The sequence below is a fragment of the Gopherus evgoodei genome, chromosome 8 (assembly GCF_007399415.2).
Source record: "Gopherus evgoodei ecotype Sinaloan lineage chromosome 8, rGopEvg1_v1.p, whole genome shotgun sequence".
NCBI lineage: Eukaryota > Metazoa > Chordata > Testudines > Testudinidae > Gopherus > Gopherus evgoodei.
The window spans coordinates 84,163,934-84,187,942 of NC_044329.1; the positions used below are offsets into that span (position 1 = coordinate 84,163,934).

The following is a 24,009-nucleotide window of genomic DNA, read 5'->3' on the forward strand; positions in this document are numbered from 1 at the left end:
CCATTTAAATGGAGGGTAAATTCTCATTTACTTTAATTAGATTAGATCAGCCCCCTTGTCTCTATATTTGGCTTTAGCTTTCTTTTTTGTCATAGATATTTTCTTTCATTAAAGTTTCTGCCCAGGGCAGAAAAAAATGTTGTGTGGCTGAATAAATTGTGAAATATTTGCATTTGTGAAGCCAACCCCTCCATCATTGCTCCTCCTCTGACATTAAGATGACACTTCTTATAGTGCAGCAGCTGCTGTAGTGGCTTTACTCTTCTCAGCCATCCAAGAGCTAACAATGCAGCAGCCTACAGTCTGTCACCTGCCAGTAAGTTTGTAGAAGTTTTACAAATGTTCTCTCAATGCAGTGAGAAGCAGTGATGTTAAATGTTAAGGTATATTTTTGTGTTCACCTATTTACTTTAAAGCGGTCAAATCAGTTTAGCAACATAGTTCATTGGCAATTAAACTTGACCTATTTAGCATCTAAAACTGAGTGGAAAAGAATGTGTTAGGAGGATAAGATGAAATAAGATAAAACTTCTAAACAGCAGTGTTTATAACCTGACTTTCATTTTTATCTGTAACCTAAAAAGCTACCCGTTGTAAACAAAGGCATTTACTAACAATGCCCAAATGAAAGAATGTAAAGAACCCAGCTTGCTTATCATTATTTGTGCTCTTTATTTAATTTGTGCATTTCTCTCAGCTTGGGCAGTGAAAATAAATGAAGTTACAGCAGAGAATCTGAAAATGAAAGTAACATTTGAGTTGCAAAACACTGCAGGGGAGTGCTTTATTTCTTTAAAACCAACGGCTGTCACTGGAATGTTTATAAAACCTATCTGTCGAGTTTAAGCTTATTATTACAAGATTTTACATTTGGGTCAATCTAAGTTCATGCTAATGAATTGGTTTGCGTCACTATTTAAGTCATGGACTTTTCCCTCTTATTTTTAGCAAATTCAATTATCACTGGTGCTTGCAAATATAAAAAGGAGGATTTGGGGTTCTAGACAATTTCATCTATACCTCAGTTGATTTGGTTCCTGTTTCTTGATGTCATCCCCCCCCCATTTAGCTTTTTCTGATCTTACATTCTTTTCAGGTATTTATTTCTGTATTTATTTCTCCATGTGAAACCTTTTCTCTCTTTCTCCAAGATGTTTATGTGGAGAGGTCTGGGTTCTACCTCTGAATCTGCCACTGAGCAGCACAAGTTACTTTAAGTTTATGTCTTTCATTGTAATCTCCTCTCTGCCTAAGCTTCTCCATCATTAAAATGGGGTGAATGATTCTTAACCATTTTTGTTAAGTGCAGTGAGTTATAGAGAAGGAAAGTACAATAAACAGCTAGTGCTAATTGTTTCTACTTCTTCTGGTTCTTTGCTATCCTGCCCCATGACCTCTAACCTCTGCCATTCCCCGCCAGCCTGTACATCACCTTCATTTTTCTTTTCTTTGGGTCTTCTGCTCCCCTTCTGAGTCTGCTCTCTCTCTGCTCTCTCCAAGAGCACTTTCTCTTCCCAGGTTCAGTTCTTTTCACTCCTTCCTTGGATTCTCTGTTACATTTTCCCCTCTTCAGGGAGGCCTCCCCTTTCCATCTTGTTCTCTTCCCCACTCTTTGGTTTTCTATTTCCCACATTGCCCATCTGTAGCTCTCTCACTCTCATTCTCCACCTCCACTGCTATTGGCCCTTCACCTCTCCTGCCTCCTGCAACCTCACTCCCATCCTCTTGATTCTCTCTCTCCATCAGTTGTCTTCTCCTCTTGTTTTTGTTTCCCTGACTTGCTCTCTCCTCCTCCAGTTCTCATCTCCTGAGTTCTCCTCTTCATTCTACTCTCCTCTTCACTCTCATTTCCCCAATCCCTTGCCTTCTTGTGTAACCCACACACCTCCTGGGTGTGGTGCTCTGTCCCATCTAGTGGCACCAAGACCACTTAAAGAGAGAGATAAATGAGTCTGCTCTAGAGTTGACTTTTAGCTCATGCGGTAGAGGCTCATGCACTAAACTCCAGAGGTCCCCAGTTCTTTCCTGCTGCTGTCAACCGAGGTCTGTCAGTGTTACACTTGCAGAGGTGACTGCAGAGCAGAAAGGGAGGCAGGGCTCCTGGGCAGCAGGGAACAATTGTAGTAACTGCTCTCTCCTGCGCACACAGTGATCACAGCAGAAGTTAGTGGTTTCCTGATCCTGATTCTGCCATGCTACCCTTAAAAGCCAGAGAGGAAAGCAGGGAGAAGAAAATCCTTCCAGATTCAGGGCTGCTAAATCAGTATCGAGAATGACCTGCCTCCTTCAGAGATTGGGGAACAGATCATATTGCAGCACCAATGGAAGGGAGATCATTCATTAAGTCTATATGTTGTACAGAACCCTATTACATCTCTATAGAACCATGCTGGTTTCATCTCTATTATATTCTATAGGACTGTTCTATAATGAGGATGTTCTTAAGCTGCTGCCCTCTGAGTTTTAGAGTATATCACAGGCAGTTCAGATAGTATTCAACACCTCTCAGTCGCCAAAGCCCAAATCTGGGACACATTGCAGGACAATGACCCAAAACAAGAGATGCGAGAATCAAAAGAACACAAGAATCTTTAAACATTGAAGGACTTTAAAAATATATATAAATAACATTGTCTATCACTCCATTGTCATGAGTCAACTTTTCTGATGCCACCAAATTACAGAAAGCAAGTTTTCCCAGTATCAGTCTGGGATGGAGGCCAATCTGGGTTTTAAGAGAGGGGTGTCCCTTCTAATGAGTTGCATCACACTCCAGTGAAGTTTCAATACTGTAAAATGCCTCCTACGTGACTTAAAACACACACACCACCACCATCCCCCTCACATCTCTGTTCACTTCTGCAATGAACAGCGGGTAGGAATCTGAATTAGAGTTGCCTCCTTTCACACCCAGCTTTGAATGGTCCTGGGTAGCAGTGAGGACAATATTCTGCTCTTAGAAGCCTGCACTATTTTAACTTTGTTCCAGCACTGCAAACTGGCTGGTTGGATGGGAGCACATTCCTTACTTTTACTTATCTTTCAAGAAACTCATCATTGTCCCCAAACATCTCATGTGCAAATCTAAGATCAGCAGAATTGTAAAAACAATGAAGAAAGACTAAAATCAACAGGCATCACTGACATCACTTACACTGTACATTAACCTTTTGTCAACAACAAGTTGGATAATTTTTTTCCTTATGCTCATTTTTATTATTTTACAATTTCATTAAAAACATTTAACACATCAAATATATCTTATAAAACATACCTCATATATCTAATATAAATATGGAAGGTGCTTTACACTTAGGTAAATGAATTAAAAACCCTATGGAAAAATATATACTCAACAATTTAACCTACTTAAAATAGAAATGATCAAATTTAGCTCATATATAGATCCCAAGTCTTAAATGTCTTTGGTGGATCCCTGAGCTGATAAGTAGTATGTTCTATAGGGTACAAGTATACATGCCCTCAGGCAAATGCCAGAAAGATTTTGAGGACTTTCTGCTCATAGCCTGGAAGAACTGGTCTTTTAATCCATTCTGACCATGAAGATACAGGTGTCTTTGTCCAATAACTCAGTATAAGACTATCTAATCTAAACTGATATTTATAAAGTACCTAATCAAGGTATGAAGATCCAGTTTGGGATCATAGTATATTGAATGGTCTCTACACTCTACTGCTAGATTTTTCCCCACACTTTTCCTTGTGTTTTTAATTTCGTTTCCCCTTCTCTGTCTGTCATTTTCTATCTGTATCTATGGAGTCTGGATTTTCTGTAGCCTTATCATTGTAGGAAGGATGTTGTGAAAAAGCAAGTCTTGCATCATGTGCTGTACACAGTTAGGCTTGGGCTGTTCTTGATCTCCTGCGGTGAGAAATCACACAGAGTAGGCAGACTGCTGACAATGCTGTACCACCAGCTCCTGGACACTGATAGCTTCATGCCTTTTAATAAAATTAGGGGCTGAATAATCCAGTGAAGTATTTTTCTCAGAACCTAAAAAGGAAAGGTATAATCAGAGCCACACAACAGTTAATAGAAATTAATATATGGGTGGAGTTGTTTCTGGGGATAATTATGGAGCATGGTGATGTCTCCAAGAATGTGTTGCTAATATTCAAACAAGAGGCTCCCACTAAGTTGTTGTTCTTTTTCCCTAGCACACAGACTAGGCAAACTGCTGACAATGCTGTACCACCAGCTCCTGGGCACTGATAGCTTCATGCCTTTTAATAAAATTAGGGGCTGAGTAATCCAGTGAGGTACTTTTCTCAGAAACTAAAAAGGAAAGGTATAATCAGAGCCACACAACAGTTAATAGAAATTAATATGCAGGTGGAGTGGTTTCTGGGGATAATTATGGAACGTGGTGATGTCTCCGGGCATGTGCTGCTAATATTCAAACAAGGGGCTCCTACTAAGTTGTTCTTCCTTCTCCCTGGCTAAATGGAAGCCACGGGTGTTTACTCTTGGAGAGAATAGATGGGCCAAGAATCCATTCATTGCTCACTTCAGGAATAACCGTCTGTCATAACCGCAGCCAGAGCAGAATCACTGCTTAGGAAAGAAACTTACGTGACATGCAGTTCACTGAAAATGTTTCTGCTTTGGTCCTGAGAATTGCACTAAGTGAACTGATAGTGAAGTGGAGTGTTCAGTTCATATAGTTTGAAATGGGGGAGGGAGCCTATAAGGGGGGTCCACACTGTCCTTCCCTGGATTTTTTGCTTTTTTAAATGCCTGAAAGTTGGTACAATCATCAGTGGAGAGGGGCTGACCCCATCTAAAGCAGGGGAAATTTCCTCATAACTTCCTTCCATTTGGTGACAGAATTTTAGCAAGGAGCCCCTGTGAGCCCTCCAGCTCATCGCTGAATGCTTCCATTGTTAAATCTGCAGTATAGTTTCTGTTATTCTGGAGGCACCTCACAGCAAATCAGGAGTTAGGATTACGTTTTAAAATAGGCTTAAAAGGGGAAATAAATTCTTGCTTCTCTTTAAAAGTAGGTGACCAATGGGTGTGAAATTTCATGCACTTTTAGTTTTTCTGTGCTTTGAATTTGCTTAACTCTCCCTTCCCCAGCAAAGGATGGCAACCATCCATCACTCCCATTTAACTGCCCATTTGCCAAACTTCCCTCGCCCAACACAATTAACTACTACACAAAACATCCACAACCACCAGTGCAGGGGAAAATAATCTGGTAAAGGCATGTGTGCAGAAAGGGTGTGGGGAGGCAGTGCTCAAGCTGTGGTGTGTAATGAGTGGTGTGCAGTAGTTGTGGTCACAGTAAGGTGTGTGCTTATGAGAAGACAAGAAGAAGGTATGTACTGTGAGGTGGCTTAACTTTACATTTCCTTGCTTTTGTGAATTTGTGTCAGACATGTTGGGACAGATCCTCAACCAGTGTAAATTGTCATAGCAAAGTTTATTCCGACTAAAGGATCTGCCCTCTTGTGTCTGATTTTGACACTGCCAGTTTTACTTTGTTTTCATGTTCTCATTTTGTCTGAGGGGTACAGTGCCTCCCTGCCAGAACAGCCACGTTCACCTGGGCTCTGAGGAGAAGTAGACTCCGGGGTTCCTAGAAAAGGGGCCAAGCAATCAGCTCTCCCCCATCTCCAGGCCACGGGTCTGAGGCATCAGCCTTCTTGAAGCAGCAGCCTCATCTCAACAGGCTCCTCTCAGAGGCAGCTGAAAGAGGATGCTACTGGGTTTCTCCTCCAGCAGCAGAACCTTCACTCCATGGCAGAGGATGAGGTGGGCAGGAGAGGGAGAACAAAAGTTGGGATATTTTGTAAAATCACCAGAACAGAAGATAATGTTGTGTTCAGTGTTTAACTGCTTGACAACAGAGTGGCAGATTTAAAAAGAAAAATGTACACATATGTATTTTAAAAAATGTAGATATTTCAAGTCTAGATGACTGAATATAACATGTACTGGCTTTCTGAATCAACGAAGTACAATCTGAGCTTCACTCCGGTTGCCTGAGGTCCTATCCCTTAAAAAGATCTATAAAGTTTATCTCATTGATCCTAGAATTCTTCACAGAGTTCTATTTTTTCTTAATATTTGTCTATGTTGACACTAGATACCTTCCATTTATCATGCAAATATACACAATGAAAGCAAAAATAATCAAAGCTGTTTAAAATAAAAAAGAACCAGCATTGCAGCTACACCTGTTTCTATGCCCCCCAAATGTGTGATTCATAAACCAAGCATCCACTTCTTCAGTGAAGCACCTTGTACACTTTCGAGTGCTGTGTAATAGTTTGGTTTTTATTTCTGAGGAGGAAAAGGGAAGGAAATCTATATCTAGTTAGAGATGGTGGACATTGGCTTTTGCAATATCAGCTTCCTTTGCAGACATTCTCGTGGGGGAATCAGTGGTTCAGACTGAGTGGACCCATACGAAGGCATAGAAACATTAGTAGTGGTGACAGCCCCTATGCCAGTAACTAATAGTGACAACTCAAATAGTGTATAATCCTGCAACTGAGATATCAGCCTGCACCCAAACCTAAGGTCTAAAGACTGCTGGATTTCTGAAATCGGAATCCAAATCTGTATCCAAATTTTGCAAATGATCCCAAAACTTCAGATTCAAATAATCCCTAAATTTGAAGTGCTGAAAACCCAGATCCAAACTGTGTGGGTTTGGACAATCTCTACTGAAATTGCAAATGAACTGACACTTGCCTTTAAATAGATACCTATTTTTGCATTCCCCATATTTTTTCTCTAGCATACACAGAACATTTCTGCTTGCTGCTTGGCTACAGTGTGAGACTGTAAACAGCATCTTCCCATTATAGAACACAAGGATAATGCAAATAGAAGAGATGAACAGATTTCCAGTACTTGATTGGTTTCTTGAAATCTCTCCCACACAGATGTTCAAATACAGTAAACACATATGAAAAAAGTTACAGTTCTAACCTGAACCCACAGGAAAAATGCCAAGACACAGTGTAAATTAACAGTCTCTAACTCATTTCTTTATGGTCAGAGATGTGGTAAGGGAAGGAAGTGACAATACTGTCTGTAGATTATGGACAGTTGAAGTTGCTTAGAAATGTAGGGTCTAAGAACAATTATGCTCAGAAGAATAAGGAGGAAACCTTACATAAGCAAATATATGGATGGCAAAAAACAGCTGTACACATAAGACTCAATTGTGCCACCCATGCTCAGGTTGGATGTAATGAGGGGGACTGTGCTGTACTCTACGTAGCTATAATGAGAATTTGTGTTTGGATACAGCCTGCCACTAGTGCTGTATCCTGTGTTTGTGTGTATTATTCAAAACACACACTAGAAGATGATACTGTGACAGTAATAACATTTCTTAATAAAATAAAAGCCTTTACTTGTATTACAAATACACTCTCACAGCATTGCCAGGCAAACCAGATTCCCTAGAGCACCAAAACAATAATAATGAGCTATGACCACAACCAGTGACAAAGTAAACTGTATAAACCAAACATTGAACAGTGCAAACAGTGCCATCAAAAAAAAAATCCCCTAATTCTGTGTGTCCTCTAGCACGTTCTCCTTTCCCTTTCTTGTGTGTTTAGCATGCGCTTGCCACAATTGCACAGCTGTGGAGACCAGCAGGAGTGTGTGCGTAGAGGGGGAGGCATGCAGTGAGGAGGGGACCAGCATGAGGTTGGAGGTATGCTAGGCATAGATTTGTCCTGTCCAGCTTCTGCTAAGTACTGGTTGCATGAGCCATCCAACCACCGAATTGTCCATAGTGTTACTGGCATGCAGCGCATGGTAACATGGAGGAGACTTAGGCCCTGATGAAGGCACAGCAGAAGTCTGCACTCCGCAGCCTGCCTGTGCCTTTCCACTTGCTCTGAATCCTCTCTCTGTGGTATTGCACCTGCTTGTTGGCCCTGTCCAGAATGTCAACTGTAAGTTCTTCACAGAAATGATTCTTCCTGTATCAGTCCATGACAGTACAGAGACCCAGGTTTCTGCTGGAGAGCATGTGAACTGCTGAGGTACAATGGCCAGATGAGGTAGGGGTAGGAGTGCCTGCAAGCAAACATGAAGCAGAACTAAGCATGGTCTGAGTGATTCACAAATGGTTCAGTGCATGAGTAAAATAAAAAAAAAATCTTTGCTGAATCACAAGGACAAGAAAAAAAAGGATACTTTGTAAAACTGAGTCTGCCTTCACAGGAACTTTTCAGACCCTATAAGCTCTGTGGACATAAGAAATTAATACTTTGTAAACCAATGACAATTTTGCAGTTAGTCATAATGCAGTGATGGGTTATTTACAAAGAAATTCAATCAGGTTTCAGTAATCTACATTTGACTCTGACATACAGCTCGAAGGTTACCTACAAAGTAAGTAGAAAAGATGAAAACACTGATCGATGTGCAGTACAGTTCTGTAATCCAGCTATTTAATAATTTCACATTCCCAAACATCTCTGCATATGTTCTTTACTTACCGTCATCCTGGTTGCCATCTTCACTTCTGCAGGAAATTTCAGCAGCCCACAGGGATAATGGAGGAACTAAGTAACAGCAAAGAAAAGCAACTCTCTAAAGAGTCTCTCTGTCAGCTGCACAGAATGAGCAAATACCAGATTTTAAAGGAGTTGTTTTGAACAGATGAAATTGAAATTGTTCAACAGATGTTGATGGAATGAGGAATGTTTCAGATACACTCAAAGCGATTGCCAGTTGCGTCCCTGAGAGCTCAATGTGCTGAAAAGAGTTGCTTGAATTTTTTTAATTAATTTTTTTTTGCAACAAACATTTTACTTTTGACAAAATGGAAATTTTTGTGGGAAAATTTCAGTTTTCATCATTTTTTTCTGGTTTTCGTTAATGAACAAAAACAACCAAACCTGAAGGCTAGATTTTTATTTATATATACATTCTGATTGTTTCTCTTTGTTTTTGACCACTGGGAACTTCAGTTTTCTGACAGAAACCTGAAAGACTTCATGAAAAGTGCTGACACCGCCAAAATGTTTTCATTTTTGTTGTATTTACTTGCAGAAATAAAAACACATTGCCTGAGCAGCTCTAGTGCTAAGCAGCTTCAACTACCTTTGGGTCTAATCCAGCAAACTGATGAATGTCCCTCATGAGGTGTTAAACACCCTCAGCCTCCTGTAACAGGGTTCACTTACAGTTTGGGCACCTTGTGGTAGCTGCATCTGGGGATTGTCCCTGCCTGCAGGTATATGGGATCTTGGGGAGCAATTACCACACAGGTGGGGTGCCAATTAATTTCTTTATTAAAGGAAAAAGGAAGTGGTGGGAATTTAACAATGAAATGCGATGGGATGGGGTGTATAAGGTGTTTACAATAGACAATGATAAGGGGGGCTTATTACTGAACAATGTAGGGAGTTTTAACAGTGGAGTACAGTAAGTGGGGTTCAGCACAATGGGATACAGTACAGTCAATAAGCAACTCAACTTTATATAGGAACAACTCTAGATACAGTGTGGAACGCAAAATAAAATGGTAGCTTCTATATAAAAATGTTTTACAAAGTATATTAGAAAAATGGAGGCAACTAATGGGGTGTTATAACCACAAGTAAAATGTGAGTCACAGTGCAATAATACTGTATGGGTGATAAGTAAAATTATGCAATGTAGAAAATGACTGACTTAATTTGTGAGGCTGTGATAGCAAGAGTGTGCCTAAAAGCTGGGTCAAGAAGCGGGAGGGGTGTGAGTGATTAGTGGTAACTAAGGAGAGGAGAGTGCAGCTGCAAGCAGCGAGAGACTCTGAAGCCCAGAGCAGTCTTCAGGAGCCTGCGGGCTGGAGGTACGGGAGACAAGAGCAGCTGGAGCACATTTAAGGGGAGTCTGGGAGCAGCAAGAGGGGAGGGCGCTGAACGTGTAAGCGATGGGAAGGCACGTGGAGAATGGGGGAGACGGCTGAGGGAAGAAGCAGGTTGCAGCAGTGGAGAGCACGTCAGGGAAGTTGCGGAGCAGCGGGGTGAAGACGAATGGAGCAGTGTGATGGTGATCTTCAGTAGGGGAGGGGCAGCGGAGGCACGAACACAGGGGATACAGGGAGAGGCAGCAGAGAGGTGTAAAGAAGGGCTAGAGGGACACCCAAAAAAAAAAAAGGGAAAGAAGCAGCAAAGGGTTTGGGAAGTTACACGCGGGGGGGGGGGAGCAGCAAGGGGTTACCACAGGGAGACACGGAGAAGTACACAGAGGGGGGGATTGCAGCGGGGGAAAAACAGACACGGGAAAGTTCAAGGAGAGATTGGGACAGCGGGAAGACGAATTCAAGAAGTAAAAACCTTATCTATCCTCTAACTTAATTAAACTTATATAAATTACAAGCAGCTTATACAAAGTAATAAAACAGGTACAGAATACAACCAGGCAATGGCTTTTTAAAATGTCTTAATCAACGACTAGGCAAAACAACAAATATCACAATTCTAAGCAAACTATAACAAGCAACTATACAGAGCAACAAACTATAACAAGGCAGGTGAAATTTACAAGCTCTACAATCTTAGCAAACTATGACTTATGAAATTAAAAAGCAAAACCTATGGTGCACCTTATGCTATGGGGAAGTCACAGAGGGCAGAGTGGTATGTGCCCAGGATACAGCTCCCAAGGCAGCCCTCAAGGAAGCCAAGGGATGGTGGCTGCAGTAGTGGATACAGCTGAAAGCAGGGAGCAGAGCTTAGCAGCGGCACAAACTTATTTTTAGCAGCAAAGCACCCGGAGTTTAAGGGAGGTTTTAAGACACAGACCAAGGTTTAGCTTGAGTCAGTGTGCTAGGGAAACAGAGCCAGCAGCTAAAGTAATAAAATAAAAGTATGGAAAGTTTTACAGAGGGATTCTTACCAGTCCCCAAGGCAGCAGTAAATGCAGAAGCAGCAGTAACATCAGAAGAAGCAAGGAGGGCTCGGTAGGGTCTTGATAATCAGGAGATCTCTCAGGCAGCAATTCGTTCTTTGTGGGGGGGGGTTAAAAACCGGGGGTACGCTCAAAAATAAAACGAGAGCAGAGAAAGGACCCCCCAAAACCCCTGGCTGATCAGACCAGGCAGCAATGCAGGAACCTTTCTGATGTTTGTTTCAAAAATGTCTGTTTTTAAAGGCAAACTTAGGCAGTTTCCCGCCAGTGATCCTGCTAGGCTCCCTCTGTCACAGGGGAGGAGGCACAGGGAAAAACTGCAGGTGAGCACAGAGACATGCCTGGGCAGAGTCCTGTGCAATAGGTGACTCAAAAGCACATGAGGCCTATGACTCATGCCCAGGATCTTAAAAACACAATAGGTCTTGCAGCTCTGGACATTGCCTGCCCTACACCAAGCCCAGGTTCAACAAGGTGATAACAGGACTAACCCTTTGAACAGGGCAGTGGTCCCACTTAGCACGCAGCACAAGTGGCCATCCCTTTGAGAAGGGCAGTGGCCCTGGTAAACAACTTAACAGCCAGGGAAGGGCAGCCACAGGACAACAAAAACAAAATGGAGTATGGGGACAGCTGTAAGAAACAAGATGGAATAGGGGGATAGCTGTAATCGACAGGGATTAGCTCCATTAAAGTCAGACGCTGCTTCTGGCAGCTGTTTGCACCATGCCCCTCCACTCCCTCTGCAATAACTCACCATACAAAGAATATGTAGGAAAGCAAATGGTACTATGACAACTGGAAGTTTGAACTTCATCTTCAAGTTCACATTAATCTTAGTAATTAATCTCAATAATAAAACAATTTGATTGATAGTTTTAAAATAGAAATATAAAATTATAATTATAAAATATAAAATTAGTACCAGCTGTGCTCAGCATTACACTTAATGTAATGCATCTGTTGCAAAATCTATGGAAATAGCCTATTTTCTCATTATTATATTGTATTCTATACTGAAGGAATAGGATGAATATACCATGCAAAGTATATCGTATGACCAGCATGACCAGTAGTACAGAAAAAATTGCAACCTTATATTAGAGCTTGCAACCTTTTTGTCCATGTTGTTGTACAGATAAAGCATTTACAGTCAAAACTGTTTTAAAGCAACCAACAAAAATTGGCTCATTATTAGAGGTTTTCCCTTTTGTTAAAGGTGAGGCAGAATTGTACTGCAAACAGCTGGCAGTAATTTAGGATAATTTACTGAGCCAGGAAGTTGTGTGTTTGAGGTAGTCTCTTGTAGTGGTATCATTGTCCTATACCGTGCTACCTCAAGGACACTGAATATGTATCTTTAGCATTTCTTCATCATCTTCTACTTCTTACTGAATACACTACAATATAGCACTTACATCTTATGCTATAGTACAAAGAAAGCAATGTAATACAGAGTATTATTTGTCCCTTTAACCCTCCAGCCCAGGGTGCCTTTTACTCTGCCTTGCTAAGAACAAGTGGCCTCTCCAAGCTCTGCTCACGCACAGCCATTAGCATTTAAAGTCATTCCTAGCAAAGTTACATGAATGCTCTCCCAGCCATTCATGAACTACATACAGGGCAACACCTGCAAATTCCCCAACCCCAGCTTTGCATCCCAGGAACGTGCGTCTTATACTGCTCAGTAGACCCCTGAGCATGAACTCATATTGGTCCGGCATTCCAACAAAGGGTAATGTTTATATGCTCAAGTCTTATTGGCTGAAGTGGAGTCCCAAAGCACTTCAATCCAAATATACACTGGATTAGGTAAAAGAATAAAAAGTTTATGAACTAGAGAAAAATGTTTTTGAAATGATTATAAGTGATAAAAGGCATAAAAGTCAGAAGTGGTTACACAAGGGATAAAACTGCAAACTAATTCCTAAACTTTACCAAGCTAAATAAGATTTGAAATCAAAAAGGTTTCTCTCCCCCCAGAAACTTTCAGCAGTCTATACTAACTGGAAAGATTACCAATTAGGACCACTCCCCCTAGTCCAATGATGCTGATATCGTCTTTCAAGTGATCTCGCTGCCGTGAGTAGAGATGGGGGAGGAGAGGTACTGAGGTGGTCAATGTCTCTCTTTTTTATACTCTTACCCTTTGTACTGGAAAAGTCTTTGCTGGGTCATGGGGTCAGCAGTTCCATTTGTGATCTGCCAGCTGTCCTTCAGATGAATTGTAAATACTTTGTTTACATCATTGCTGCTGGGGAATCTCCAATTAAACAGGTAGTGACTAAGGCCCTACTTAATTTCCAATATTGTGGAAATTGCAGATCCCGCAATATTAGGCTTCCACCACAATTTTGATTTTAATTAGCTTACTTTTCACAGTCCACAATTTTGCGTACATTTTGGCATTTGCAACACACACTTTTTTCCCCACTAGTGCAATAGAACCTAATTTATCTGAGCTGCCAGCAGCTGGGGCTCAGGCTGCCAGCCCTGTGCATGCGGTGCTCGGGCTATCAGCCCTGCACATTAATGACTACATTATGGTTGCAGCAAAATGTCTGGTTATCAAAAAAATTATCAGGCATAACATAATTCTTGAGTGTTTATATCGTTCCAGAAAACTTTTCTTGAATAAGTAAGTCTTCTCTGGCTTTTCCAAATTACCGCAATTAATAAAGGTCCTTTATTACTTTTCTGCAGTTTTCCATATCTTGTCCGCAACTCAGCTGCAATTATTTGACAATCATCCCATGATTCAAGAAGACCTTAGTAATGACTCTTTAGCATTCTGCAGACCTGCAAGTGTGTCTGTCTCTGAAAAACTTGTTTGAGCCTTCTTTTCTAACTTTGTAACATGTTACTATAAAATCATTGCTATACAGTAGTTTCATAACTTTACATGAAAAGTTGCCACACACATTTTACCAAGATAATAATGGTCAGCAGATTATGAGTTTTCACATGATACCACACAAGGTATACTTTGTACAGGATATATCAAAATCATATAAAACTGGTGAACATGGAGCACAGAGTGTAACATGGGGCACAGTGTGGCACAAACCTGCCTAAATATCTCACCTGATCTTCCTCTGCATTCTTGCCATACCCTCTGCTCTGCCAATCTCATACCCCTTTTGCCTCTTTTTTTCACAAGTGCTTCCACCCCTTCCTCCATCCTGCCCCATAGCTTGGCATACCTTTTTGAAATCCATTTGTCAAACCTCCATCCTTGATCCATTCAAATCACAACTTAGGACCCTATGATCTCCCAAAATCCCACCCACCCACTCCACCGTTTTTGGATCAGTACATATTTGTATGCCTAACTGGAGTAACAATATCCTCACACATTGGCAACATGAGTCTTTTCTGACCACCTCTTTTCCTGGTGTATGTTATAGTCTCATTTGTGTAACAGATCTACCACTTACACAGCAAGGACTTTGGAGTAAAGACTTGTCATTTACACCTTTTCTGTGAAGTACTCAGTAGGCTGTGGATGCTTTGAAATAATAACTAATAATAATTATAATATGTTATTTTAAATACTTAGTTGGATTGTTACTAGAAACCTCAGCAGTAATTGAAAACCATAAATATATTTTTAAAGGTAATAGGGAAAATATGCCAACCAGAAAAATAAACCAAGTTAATATGTAGAAAGAAAACCTTAGTCTGAGAAATAAGTGTGTTCCAGGGAATTAGTAGCTTTGAAATAATGCAAGACCCTACTGGTTCTGGGGAGAGGTTTAAAAGGAGTTTGACACCTTTTGGCTGGTTGCATTCATTATTTCCAGGAGAAAGCCAGAAAATGAGTGTGTAGATCTGAGCCAATGGCATGGCTTGAGGCTCCAGAGTGAGGGATGATCTCAGCTACAGGAAGATAAATCCAGTCACTTCATCAAATACTTTGTAGTCACTTAGATTTACAGCCTGAGGTGTTTGTTACTCAAACATCTGAGCAATGTGCGGAGAGAGCCATAATATCTGGTCTCATTATTTCCTTTTCCTCTCCTATTTGTTGTATCCATTTATTGTCTCGTGTCTTATACTTAGATTGTACGCTCCTTGAGGCAGGGACTGTCTGTTTTTATGTGTTTGCATAGTGTGTAGCACAGTGGGGTCCTGTTTCATGATTAGGGTCCCTTGGTACTACCACAATACAGATAACAAACAATAATAATAATGGGCCTCATTCAGCAGTGCATAATTTCTGTTTTAAGCTGGAGTTACTCCATTGATTTCAGCCTAACATGTGACACTCCATATAAACCAAAAGTAACACAGTGGTGAATCAAGTCTAATAGCTGTAATGGCATATTATCTCTCTCCTTGTTCAGACAACAGACAGATTACATGGGGTATTTGTACAGTGCCCAGCGCAACAGGGTCTATAACAGTTGAGGCTTTTACAATAAAAACATTAAATACCACTACTACTATTAATAATAGTATCTCCTTAAAATGGTTTCTTTCTTCTTGCCAGAACCTCACACCTTCTTCTGGGTGTGACCTTACTGATTGTAGTATTCCAGGGTAAACACAAAAATAAAATGATCGCCATTGATAAAGGAACAGGTATTTAATCCAGCTGAGCCTGGCTCTGGCTTCCTTTATAATTGTGATCTCCACTGTGTAAGAAATGCCTGTGTTTTCACTGCAGAATGAAGATGTGGAAGTCCTGAATTCCGAGTATGGAAAGAATGTGATTAAACTCCTTCGCATTAGAAGAGATGACAAGAAACACTGCATTAAAGAAGTGGAAGCTTGTGTACATCTTAGACTGGATTCTGTCAATGAGTACTTGCATGGAGACAATTCTGCTGTTATCCCTACTGACACCATGAAGAACATTGTCTTAGCTTTGGCAAAATGCAAAGGGGTATTTTTAAACTATTCTATTTAATATTTTACTGATTGGTATTTATGATGCTGCCCCAGATTTGTTTGGAAGTGATCATTTTTCTTCCTTTTCTATTGTCAACCTATTTCAAAAAATCCTCTCTCATCTTGCATTGCCCTGTCCTATCTGCTTCCAAAGCTCATCCAGGTCAAGAAGCTCGTCTCTAGGCAAAAGTTGAAGAGGGTTTGGCTAATGTAAAATTCCTACTCTCTTTCATATGTTTTTCCTGCTTCCTGCTTTCCAGTTTGGCACTGAAGCTCCCTTCAAGGTTTTGAACTGGATATTTCCTTTTTCCAGTACTAATTCTTCATACACAACATTGACTTTCTCAGCTGCTATTTGGTGCACAAGTGTGGATAATCTTTATTTTATATGTGGAAGACATTTTTAGGTTTGGTTGACAACAATGGAATCTTTTTTTTTCCATTTGGACCTCTTGGATCTGATACCCCCGAACTTTGAAAAAGTATGAATCCAATTCTGAATCTTAAACTTGGAATTTGGGCCTCCCTTCAGTTTTCTGGTGTAGTCTTTTGTCTGACAAAGGCAGCACTGTTCTCACACCTGTCTTCAGGTACCTTTTGTAGTAGGACATCTGTGCACTCTTTCATAATAAATAATAATAATAATAAGAATAATACCTAGCTCTTATATAGTGCTTTCCATCAGCAGATCTCAAAAAGCTTTTCAAAGAAAATAAGTATCATTACCCCCAGTTCAGTGGCTTCAGCTGTTCTTTTAATCTGCTTATTCCATATAGCCTAATTATACCACACTATGGACCAAATTCTCAGTCTCATTATGAAATCTCATCTTTACCCTTTAGCGTTCTGCAGTTTTTATTGTTCAATGAGACCATCTACCAGGAATGTTCTGATATTACATTTTCTAAGGATCAGATACCAGTGGTGGCTTCTCTCAATCCAGTTATTCTACCTCTCCTTTCCTTTGTGTGGATGATACTATATCTAAGGAAAAAGGGATCGCTGATGAATGTGAATCTTTAGCTCCTATTGTAGTTTACCGTGCATGCTGACTAGGTGGGTAGAAAGACAGTCTTTATAAACCCAGAATTGAATGGCATCCATATCATCCACAAAATCCATTTTCACTCAAAATATTTAGTGATCCAGACAAACTGTGCATCTTGTGTTCTGATAATTGGTGCTCTCTAATGTGTTATTTGTTTTCTTAGATCCAAACTATAGAACAATTTGCCCTGGATATCTGCAATCACTTAATTTCATCATATTGTCATGTGGTGTATGTCAAGGCCTATGTTCAAGAGGTACCATGGCGGCGTCTAGAAAAGGTATTGAAAAGTACTAGGGCTGTTAAGTGATTAAAAAAATTAATCACAATTAATGGAGTGATTAAAAAAATTAATCATGATTAATTGCCCTGTTAAACAATAATAGAATACCATTTATTTAAATATTTTTGAATGTTTTCTACATTTTCAAATATATTAACTTCAATTACAACATAGAATACAGATCGTACAGTGCTCACTTGATATTTATTTTGATTACAAGTATTTGCACTGAAAAAAACCAAAATAGTATTTTTCAATTCACCTAATACAAGTACTGAAGTGCAATCTCTTTATAATGAAAGTTGAACTTACAAACATAGAATTATGTACAAAAAACAGCATTAAAAATAAAACAAAGTAAAATTTTAGAGCCTGCTAGTCCACTCAGTCTACTTCTTGTTCAGCCAATTGCTCAGACAAACAAGTTTGTTTACATTTGGAGGAGATAATGCTGCCCGCTTCTTGTTTACAATGTCACCTGAAAGTGAGAACAGGAGTTCTCATGGCACTGTTGTTCTTAGTGTCACAAGATATTTGTGTGTCAGATGCACTAAAGATTCATATGTCCCTTCATGCTTCAGCCACCATTCCCGGGGACATGCGTCCATGCTGATGACGGGTTCTGTTCGATAACAATCCAAAGCAGTGCGGACTGACACATGTTCATTATCATCATCTGAGTCAGATGCCACCAGCAGAAGGTTGATTTTCTTTTTTGGTGGTTCGGGTTCTGTAGTTTCCGCATCAGAGTGTTGCTCTTCTAAGACTTCTGAAACCATGCTCCACACCTCATCCCATTCAGATTTTGGAAGGCACTTCAGATTCTTAAACCTTGGGTCAAGTGCTGTAGCTATCTTTAAAATCTCACATTGGTACCTTCTTTGCGTTTTCGTCAGATCTGCAGTGAAAGTGTTCTTAAAATGAACAACATGTGCTGGGTCATCATCCAAGACTGCTATAACATGAAATATATGGCAGAATGCGGAAAAACAGGACTGGGGACATGCAATTCTCCCTCAAGGAGTTCAGTCACAAATTTAATTAATGCATTTTTTTAAATGAGCATCATTAGCATAGAAGCATGTCCTCTGGAATGGTGGCCAAAGCATGAAGGGGCAAATGAATGTTTAGCATATCTGACAAGTAAATACCTTGCAATGCCAGCTACAAAAGTGCCACGCAAACGCCTGTTCTCACTTTCAGGTGACGTAAACAAGAAGTGGGCAGCATTATGTCCTGCAAATGTAAACAAACTTGTTTGTCTACTTGGCTGAACAAGTAGGAGGACTGAGTGGACTTGCAGGCTCTGAAGTTTTACATTGTTTTGTATATGAGTGCAGTTATGTAACAAAAAAAATCTACTTCATAAGTTGCACTTTCATGACAAAGAGATTGCACTACCATACTTGTATGAGGTGAATTGAAAAATACTATTTCTTTTGTTTATCATTTTTACAGTGCAAATATTTGTAATAAAAAATAATGTACACTTTGATTTCAATTGCAACACAGAATACTATATATATATAAAAATGTAGAAAACATCCAAAATATTTAATAAATTTCAATTGGTATTCTATTGTTTAAAAGTGCTATTAATTGCTATTAATTTTTTTAATCATGATTCTTTTTTTGAGTTGATCACGTGATTTAACTGCAATTACTTGACAGTCCTAAAAAAATACTAATGTGTTTTTCTGGATGTTTCTCTCTCAGTTCATTTTTTAAAAGTTATATTACAACGCATTACAGTTTTACTTACAAGTGTGTTTTAAATCTGTAGAATGGAATTCCCCATGTCCATTCCTTTATCTGTGTTCCTGAAGGAATTCGCTTTTGTGAAGCCGAACAGTGTCAGAATGGTGAGAAAATAATTGCTAATTTTCCTTCAGCATCATTATTCCTTCCTTAACGTCTCCATTGATTAAAGACAAACACAGGTTTAGAGATAGTTGCAGGAGTTAAAGGCTTAGAACATCAAAGATTATCCACAGTGCTAAAACAAAGAAAGGGGCACCCTGAAAGTTTTTAAGATAGGTTTGATCCTTTGTCCTTGCTCACTGAATCATGGGTGAGCAGAATCCAGCCTTATATTTATAGAGTTCTCCTAAACACATCATAATTACAATTGTTCACAAAGCATTACTATTACATAAACTCACAGGACTGAACTGGCTTCTGAAAATGATCTGCTTCAACTAATACATCATAGTAAAGCCTATATTCTGAATATTAGTGTTACTCTAATAGTCACTCCCAAAGACGTAGTATTTTAGTCCAACTGACTAATTTACAGTAACACTGCAAAACCCCACGAATATGGCTTGGCTTTGCTTCTAAAAAGATTCAGTTTCTGCATTACAAATTAGGTCAGGCTGTTAGAGGACCTCAGCCTAAGCTCTAAAATTGCACCCATATCTCTGTGCAAGCAATTTTTCATGTGCAAACACTGAAATGTGTGTGCACAAATTCTGAATTCCTTGCATCACCAAAAGTCCCACTGAGGTCAGTGACAGTTTTGGAGTGCTCAAGTAATGTAGGATTTAAAGCTGCACCTACATATGTAAACTAGCATGTTAGATATCTAGCTACCAATTTGAATCTACAAATTCCACCTCATTGCTGTGACTGCCAACAAGAATGCCACTTAGATCCAAATTTTGTTTTATGTAACATGAGGATGTAATGCCAGGAACTAGACTGAGATCAGTACAGTGTTAAGCACAATGGGACTATAGTTTCTAGGCACTGCTGAGATAGAAATAAGTAACTATAGGGTCCTTAGTACTGAACAATCATCAGATAGTAACAACTTTTAATTGCTACTGACTGAGGCTGTATTCAAATTCATAATCTAGAGATGAAAGTCTGTGTAGCTCATTATCAGTCTTAAGACCCATCAAGTCCCTTTCCTGGTTCACAGGGTTGTTAGAATTGGAAGGCACCTCTATGGGTTAGCTAGCATGTCTCCTTGTATCTTGGCACAACTCATTTCCTTTGTGAACAGCAAAGAGCTCTGAAAGGCTCATTCTGAGTGTTTTTTCTAGTATTTCAACCAGTAGAACGGGCAGCATCAGACACAAATTTCCCGTGAATTTTGGCCTCAGTTGTCTATAAGAAGACATGTTTTATGATCCTGAGGACATTTAACCAATGCCACATTTTTGGCAGCATGAGCAATTCTGACTTGGGTTTCCACATCCTTTCTTAACTTCTACAAGGAAATGAAAAAAGAAACCTAAATGAAATTAAAGAGTTTATATCATTTTCTGGAAAAAGTTCCTGCTTTTAAATACACTGATAGTATTGCATATTTTTCTATGCGTAAAGACTCATGATCAGACCTTGTACACAACATGCATAAAAACTATAAATGTTTGTGTGAGGGAGCAGTCTGTCCCTTAAGGATTGTGGCGCCTATGGGATCAGTCCATCCCTGTTACGTGGCATTGCCTTTTAAGATTTTGAATGGTCCAATGTATATACAAGGACCTAGGAGACATTGATAGAGCAGAAGCAGTGCCAGGAATAAATGGTGCTTGGGAAGAAATGCCATTACACTGTTTTTAAGGGCACAGGAGCCTTGCAGAGTGGGTGGGGCAAAGTTATCATTTCGCACAATCAATTGGGGATGAACTGAGAGAAGAGAACCAGCATAAATTCTGCCTCCTCCCTCACAATAGGGCTGATAGCAGATGGAGAAGGCTGACCTGCTTAACACACTGAGCCTGAGGACTAACTGGGGAAAAAGAGGCCAGTTGATGGAGAACCTGGCTAAAGTACAACCCAGCTCCAAGGACAAGAGTGGGAACTCCTGTTTAAGGAGAGACGGAGGGACTGGCTACCTAGTGTTGAGCCAGGGCCTGAGTGAGCTCTCTCCCTTGTCATCTACTGATGAGCTGGGGGAAAGTACTTCAGAAGCAGATGGTATTTGCATAGACACACCTATTGGGCTTAGGTGATCAGCAGACATACTGGCTTTGCCAAAGCGATCAATTCCAGCTGTTCTGGGTTAAAATGCACTGTCATTTTGAGTGAGGGAGTAATTAAATTTTTTCCTTGTTGTATGACTAAAGGGCAGCAGAACTGAACCCAACATGCCTCAGCTGAGAGGGCCACCCTTACTTGCACTTCATGCACAAGCAGGAGGTAGTGATGCCAAATCCATGTGAACGTGAGCGGGTGATGGGATAAGTGGTGGTGGTGCAGACTTTGTTTAAAGAGTCCTAGATACCATTTGATCCTTTCCCTCTGGTGTTTAAAGACAGAGCTGATCAGACTCAAATTAGAGACTGCGTTTCTGTTCAGTGATCACTAGAGTTGAAATCACTGATGAGCAGTTTTGGGGGCTGAGCCTTAGACCTGGTGTGGGTATGGTGTTGTGATGAAAGATAACACAGAGGACGCAGCAGAAGTGCGGTTCCCCACTACCCACTGATACCTTTTAGCAGTGTAACCTCAGAACACTACATCCCAGCTAGAGGAAGAGGTGACAGTGAGCAGCACAAGCAGAAGCAGGGACTGCGGTGGTGGCCATCAGCAGCAGCACTGGGGAGCAGTGGCTGCAGCAGAGGTGTTGCTTGACACCCACACCCTTTCTGGAGTGGGAGGTGAATCCTTTTGAATGCACCCCTGAATTTGGGGATGTCACTGATTTTGGACAACCAGCCATGAGCAGGGTGCAGCAGAGGGAAAGGGGAGTAGTGTGTTAAAGTTACTAAGTTCCCTGTTCCTTTTAATAAAAGTTTCCTTTTGCTATAGACAGACTTAGCGCTTGCGAGCGGGGAAGTATTATCTCTTAGCAGAACCCAGGTATGGCGTTTAGCTTTCCCAGATTTCTGGGTGAGCGCTCGAGACAGTTGTTTTGTAATGTTAACAGATATTGAACCTAGCCCTCGTTGCTGTTGCCGGGCAGAAGGGTTACATTTACAACCCAGCTCCAAGGAGGAGAGCTGAGGATTCCTGTTTTGAGAAAGTCACCATCTGAAGCACAACCCCAGGTCCTCAAAGGGGGGTAGGGGTGGAGGTTGGGTAGGAACTCTTGAACAAGAACAAGAGCTGACCAGGACACTCATATGAACCCAGAGCGGGGTAACTTAGGGTCACTAGTGAAGTAAGTTCCCGTCCATAGAAAGACTTTATAAATTAGATCCCATGAAGGGGGTACATGTTTTGAACCAACTCAAGTCTGGATAATTGACTGAGAGAACCTGAAGGGGTGCTGAGTGCACTGCATTTGCAGGGCCCACAAAAGGCCATGCTGGAGGAAGCACCCTATGAGATATTGCAGACAAAAAGCATGTACCAGAACTCACCAAAATGACTTACCTTCAATTTTCAGTCTTGCTATCATGCAACCCTTTAATAGTTTTCTCTGGATTTCCTGCATAGGTGAGGAGTAACACCAGAGATGGTTTTCAACTATTTCCTTTTTAATTTCTGGCACGATAATTGTCGCTATCTTTAATGTTCCTCCGACACACCTATTAACTAGACTTCGAAATTTACCTCTGGAAACCCTTGCATTTCACCCTTTCACTCTGCTAGTAAAAAGAGCTCTGTGAGAATTAATATAATCATAAGCATATTTCATTATCAACATATCGAATGTTAACAAGCATCGAGCTATTGTGAGTCAATAAAGGTCTTGGTTGATTTAATTGATTCAATATCTGGCAACTGAAAAGAAAACATAAAACCTATATAAACTGATAGATAAAATACCTTATTTTATGCTTTCAATAAACATTGCATAGATGCTCAGTCACCCACTGTAATGAGCTTAAGACAGTGGTCCCCAAACTTTTGAGGGTTCCACCCTGCTTACCTCATTAGTGGCCACTACCCCGAACCCTCTGGAGCCAGGGCCGGGGGGAAGGATCATGGACAGGGATATGGGGTCCGAGACTGGGGCTGTGGTGGGGGCAGGAGCGGAGCCACAGCTGGGCTGTGGTGGGATCCAGCATCTGGGCCCGTGGCTAGGTGCAGCTCCAATCGTGGTCTTGGCCCAGTCCTGGCCTGGAACAGAGCTGCGCCCAGCGGCCGAGGCTGGGGGCTGGCACAGGGCTGGGAGCGGAGCTGAACTGAGGCTGGGTACAGGGCCAGGAGCCAGGGATGCAGTTGAGGCAGGACCAGAGCAGAGGTGAAGGTGGGGAGGGACTGGGTGGTGCTCCCTTCCCGCTCCTTGTGGGAGCTGGTTTGGGCCCCGCAAGGTCCCCCCCGTTTTCCTCCGTGCCCCCTATGGGGCATGCCCCACAGTTTTGGGACCTCTGGCTTAAAACAAAAGATATATCAAATATCTATATCCCAGGTTATAGGGGAGTTCCTTAAACTGAGGCAGTGATACTTGACAGTAAAATATATAAATTCGGAGTTTCATTGCTAATGTGCCTCCAGTGCATGACTACTTACACAGCACTGACTAAACTCCTCAAGTCCTGTCCCAGCACACAAGGCTCTGTATGAAACCTGGGAAGTATTACTGAGGGCAGTCTTTTCTTTAATTGCTCCAGTGTCCTGGTATGAAAAAGAGGGGAATCCCCTGGAAATTAGAGATACAACTCCTTAGACAAGTTTAAGACAACAACAAAAAGAATGCAAAGAATAAAAATGAGAGATCTGTATCTGCAAAATAAAATATGATTATTATTTCAGATGAGGGAATCCATTTTAAATATCTCCTGTATCAAATTTTTAAAAATTAAGAAATTCTATTACAGGCTGTTCTTTAAATATTGTCTTATAAAGGCAAGAGCTAATACAAGTAAGGGAGAGTGAATCAGAGCCTATTCTGGCTTGCACATTATCAGCAGAATTACTGACTAAGACCCAGCTGCAGAATCCATGTTATTAAAGAACTCACAGTCAGAAACAACCCACCTTGCCTTT

General features: G+C 40.8%; 1 protein-coding gene across 2 annotated transcripts in view; it reads left to right on the top strand.

Moving 5' to 3' along the window:
• The first annotated feature begins 245 nt into the window (after positions 1-245).
• Positions 246-24,009, top strand: part of LOC115656425 (uricase-like) — a 32,158-nt gene continuing 8,394 nt past the window's right edge. The window contains exons 1-5 of one of the 2 annotated variants that reach the window (XM_030573135.1): positions 256-316; positions 5,534-5,779; positions 15,567-15,785; positions 17,002-17,118; positions 18,905-18,983. In XM_030573135.1, coding sequence (XP_030428995.1) covers positions 5,765-5,779; positions 15,567-15,785; positions 17,002-17,118; positions 18,905-18,983 — 430 coding nt within the window. In that variant the 5' untranslated portion in view covers positions 256-316; positions 5,534-5,764. Of the gene's footprint in view, positions 317-5,533; positions 5,780-15,566; positions 15,786-17,001; positions 17,119-18,904; positions 18,984-24,009 lie in introns of both variants that reach the window. The other variant, XM_030573134.1, reaches the window with a different exon arrangement.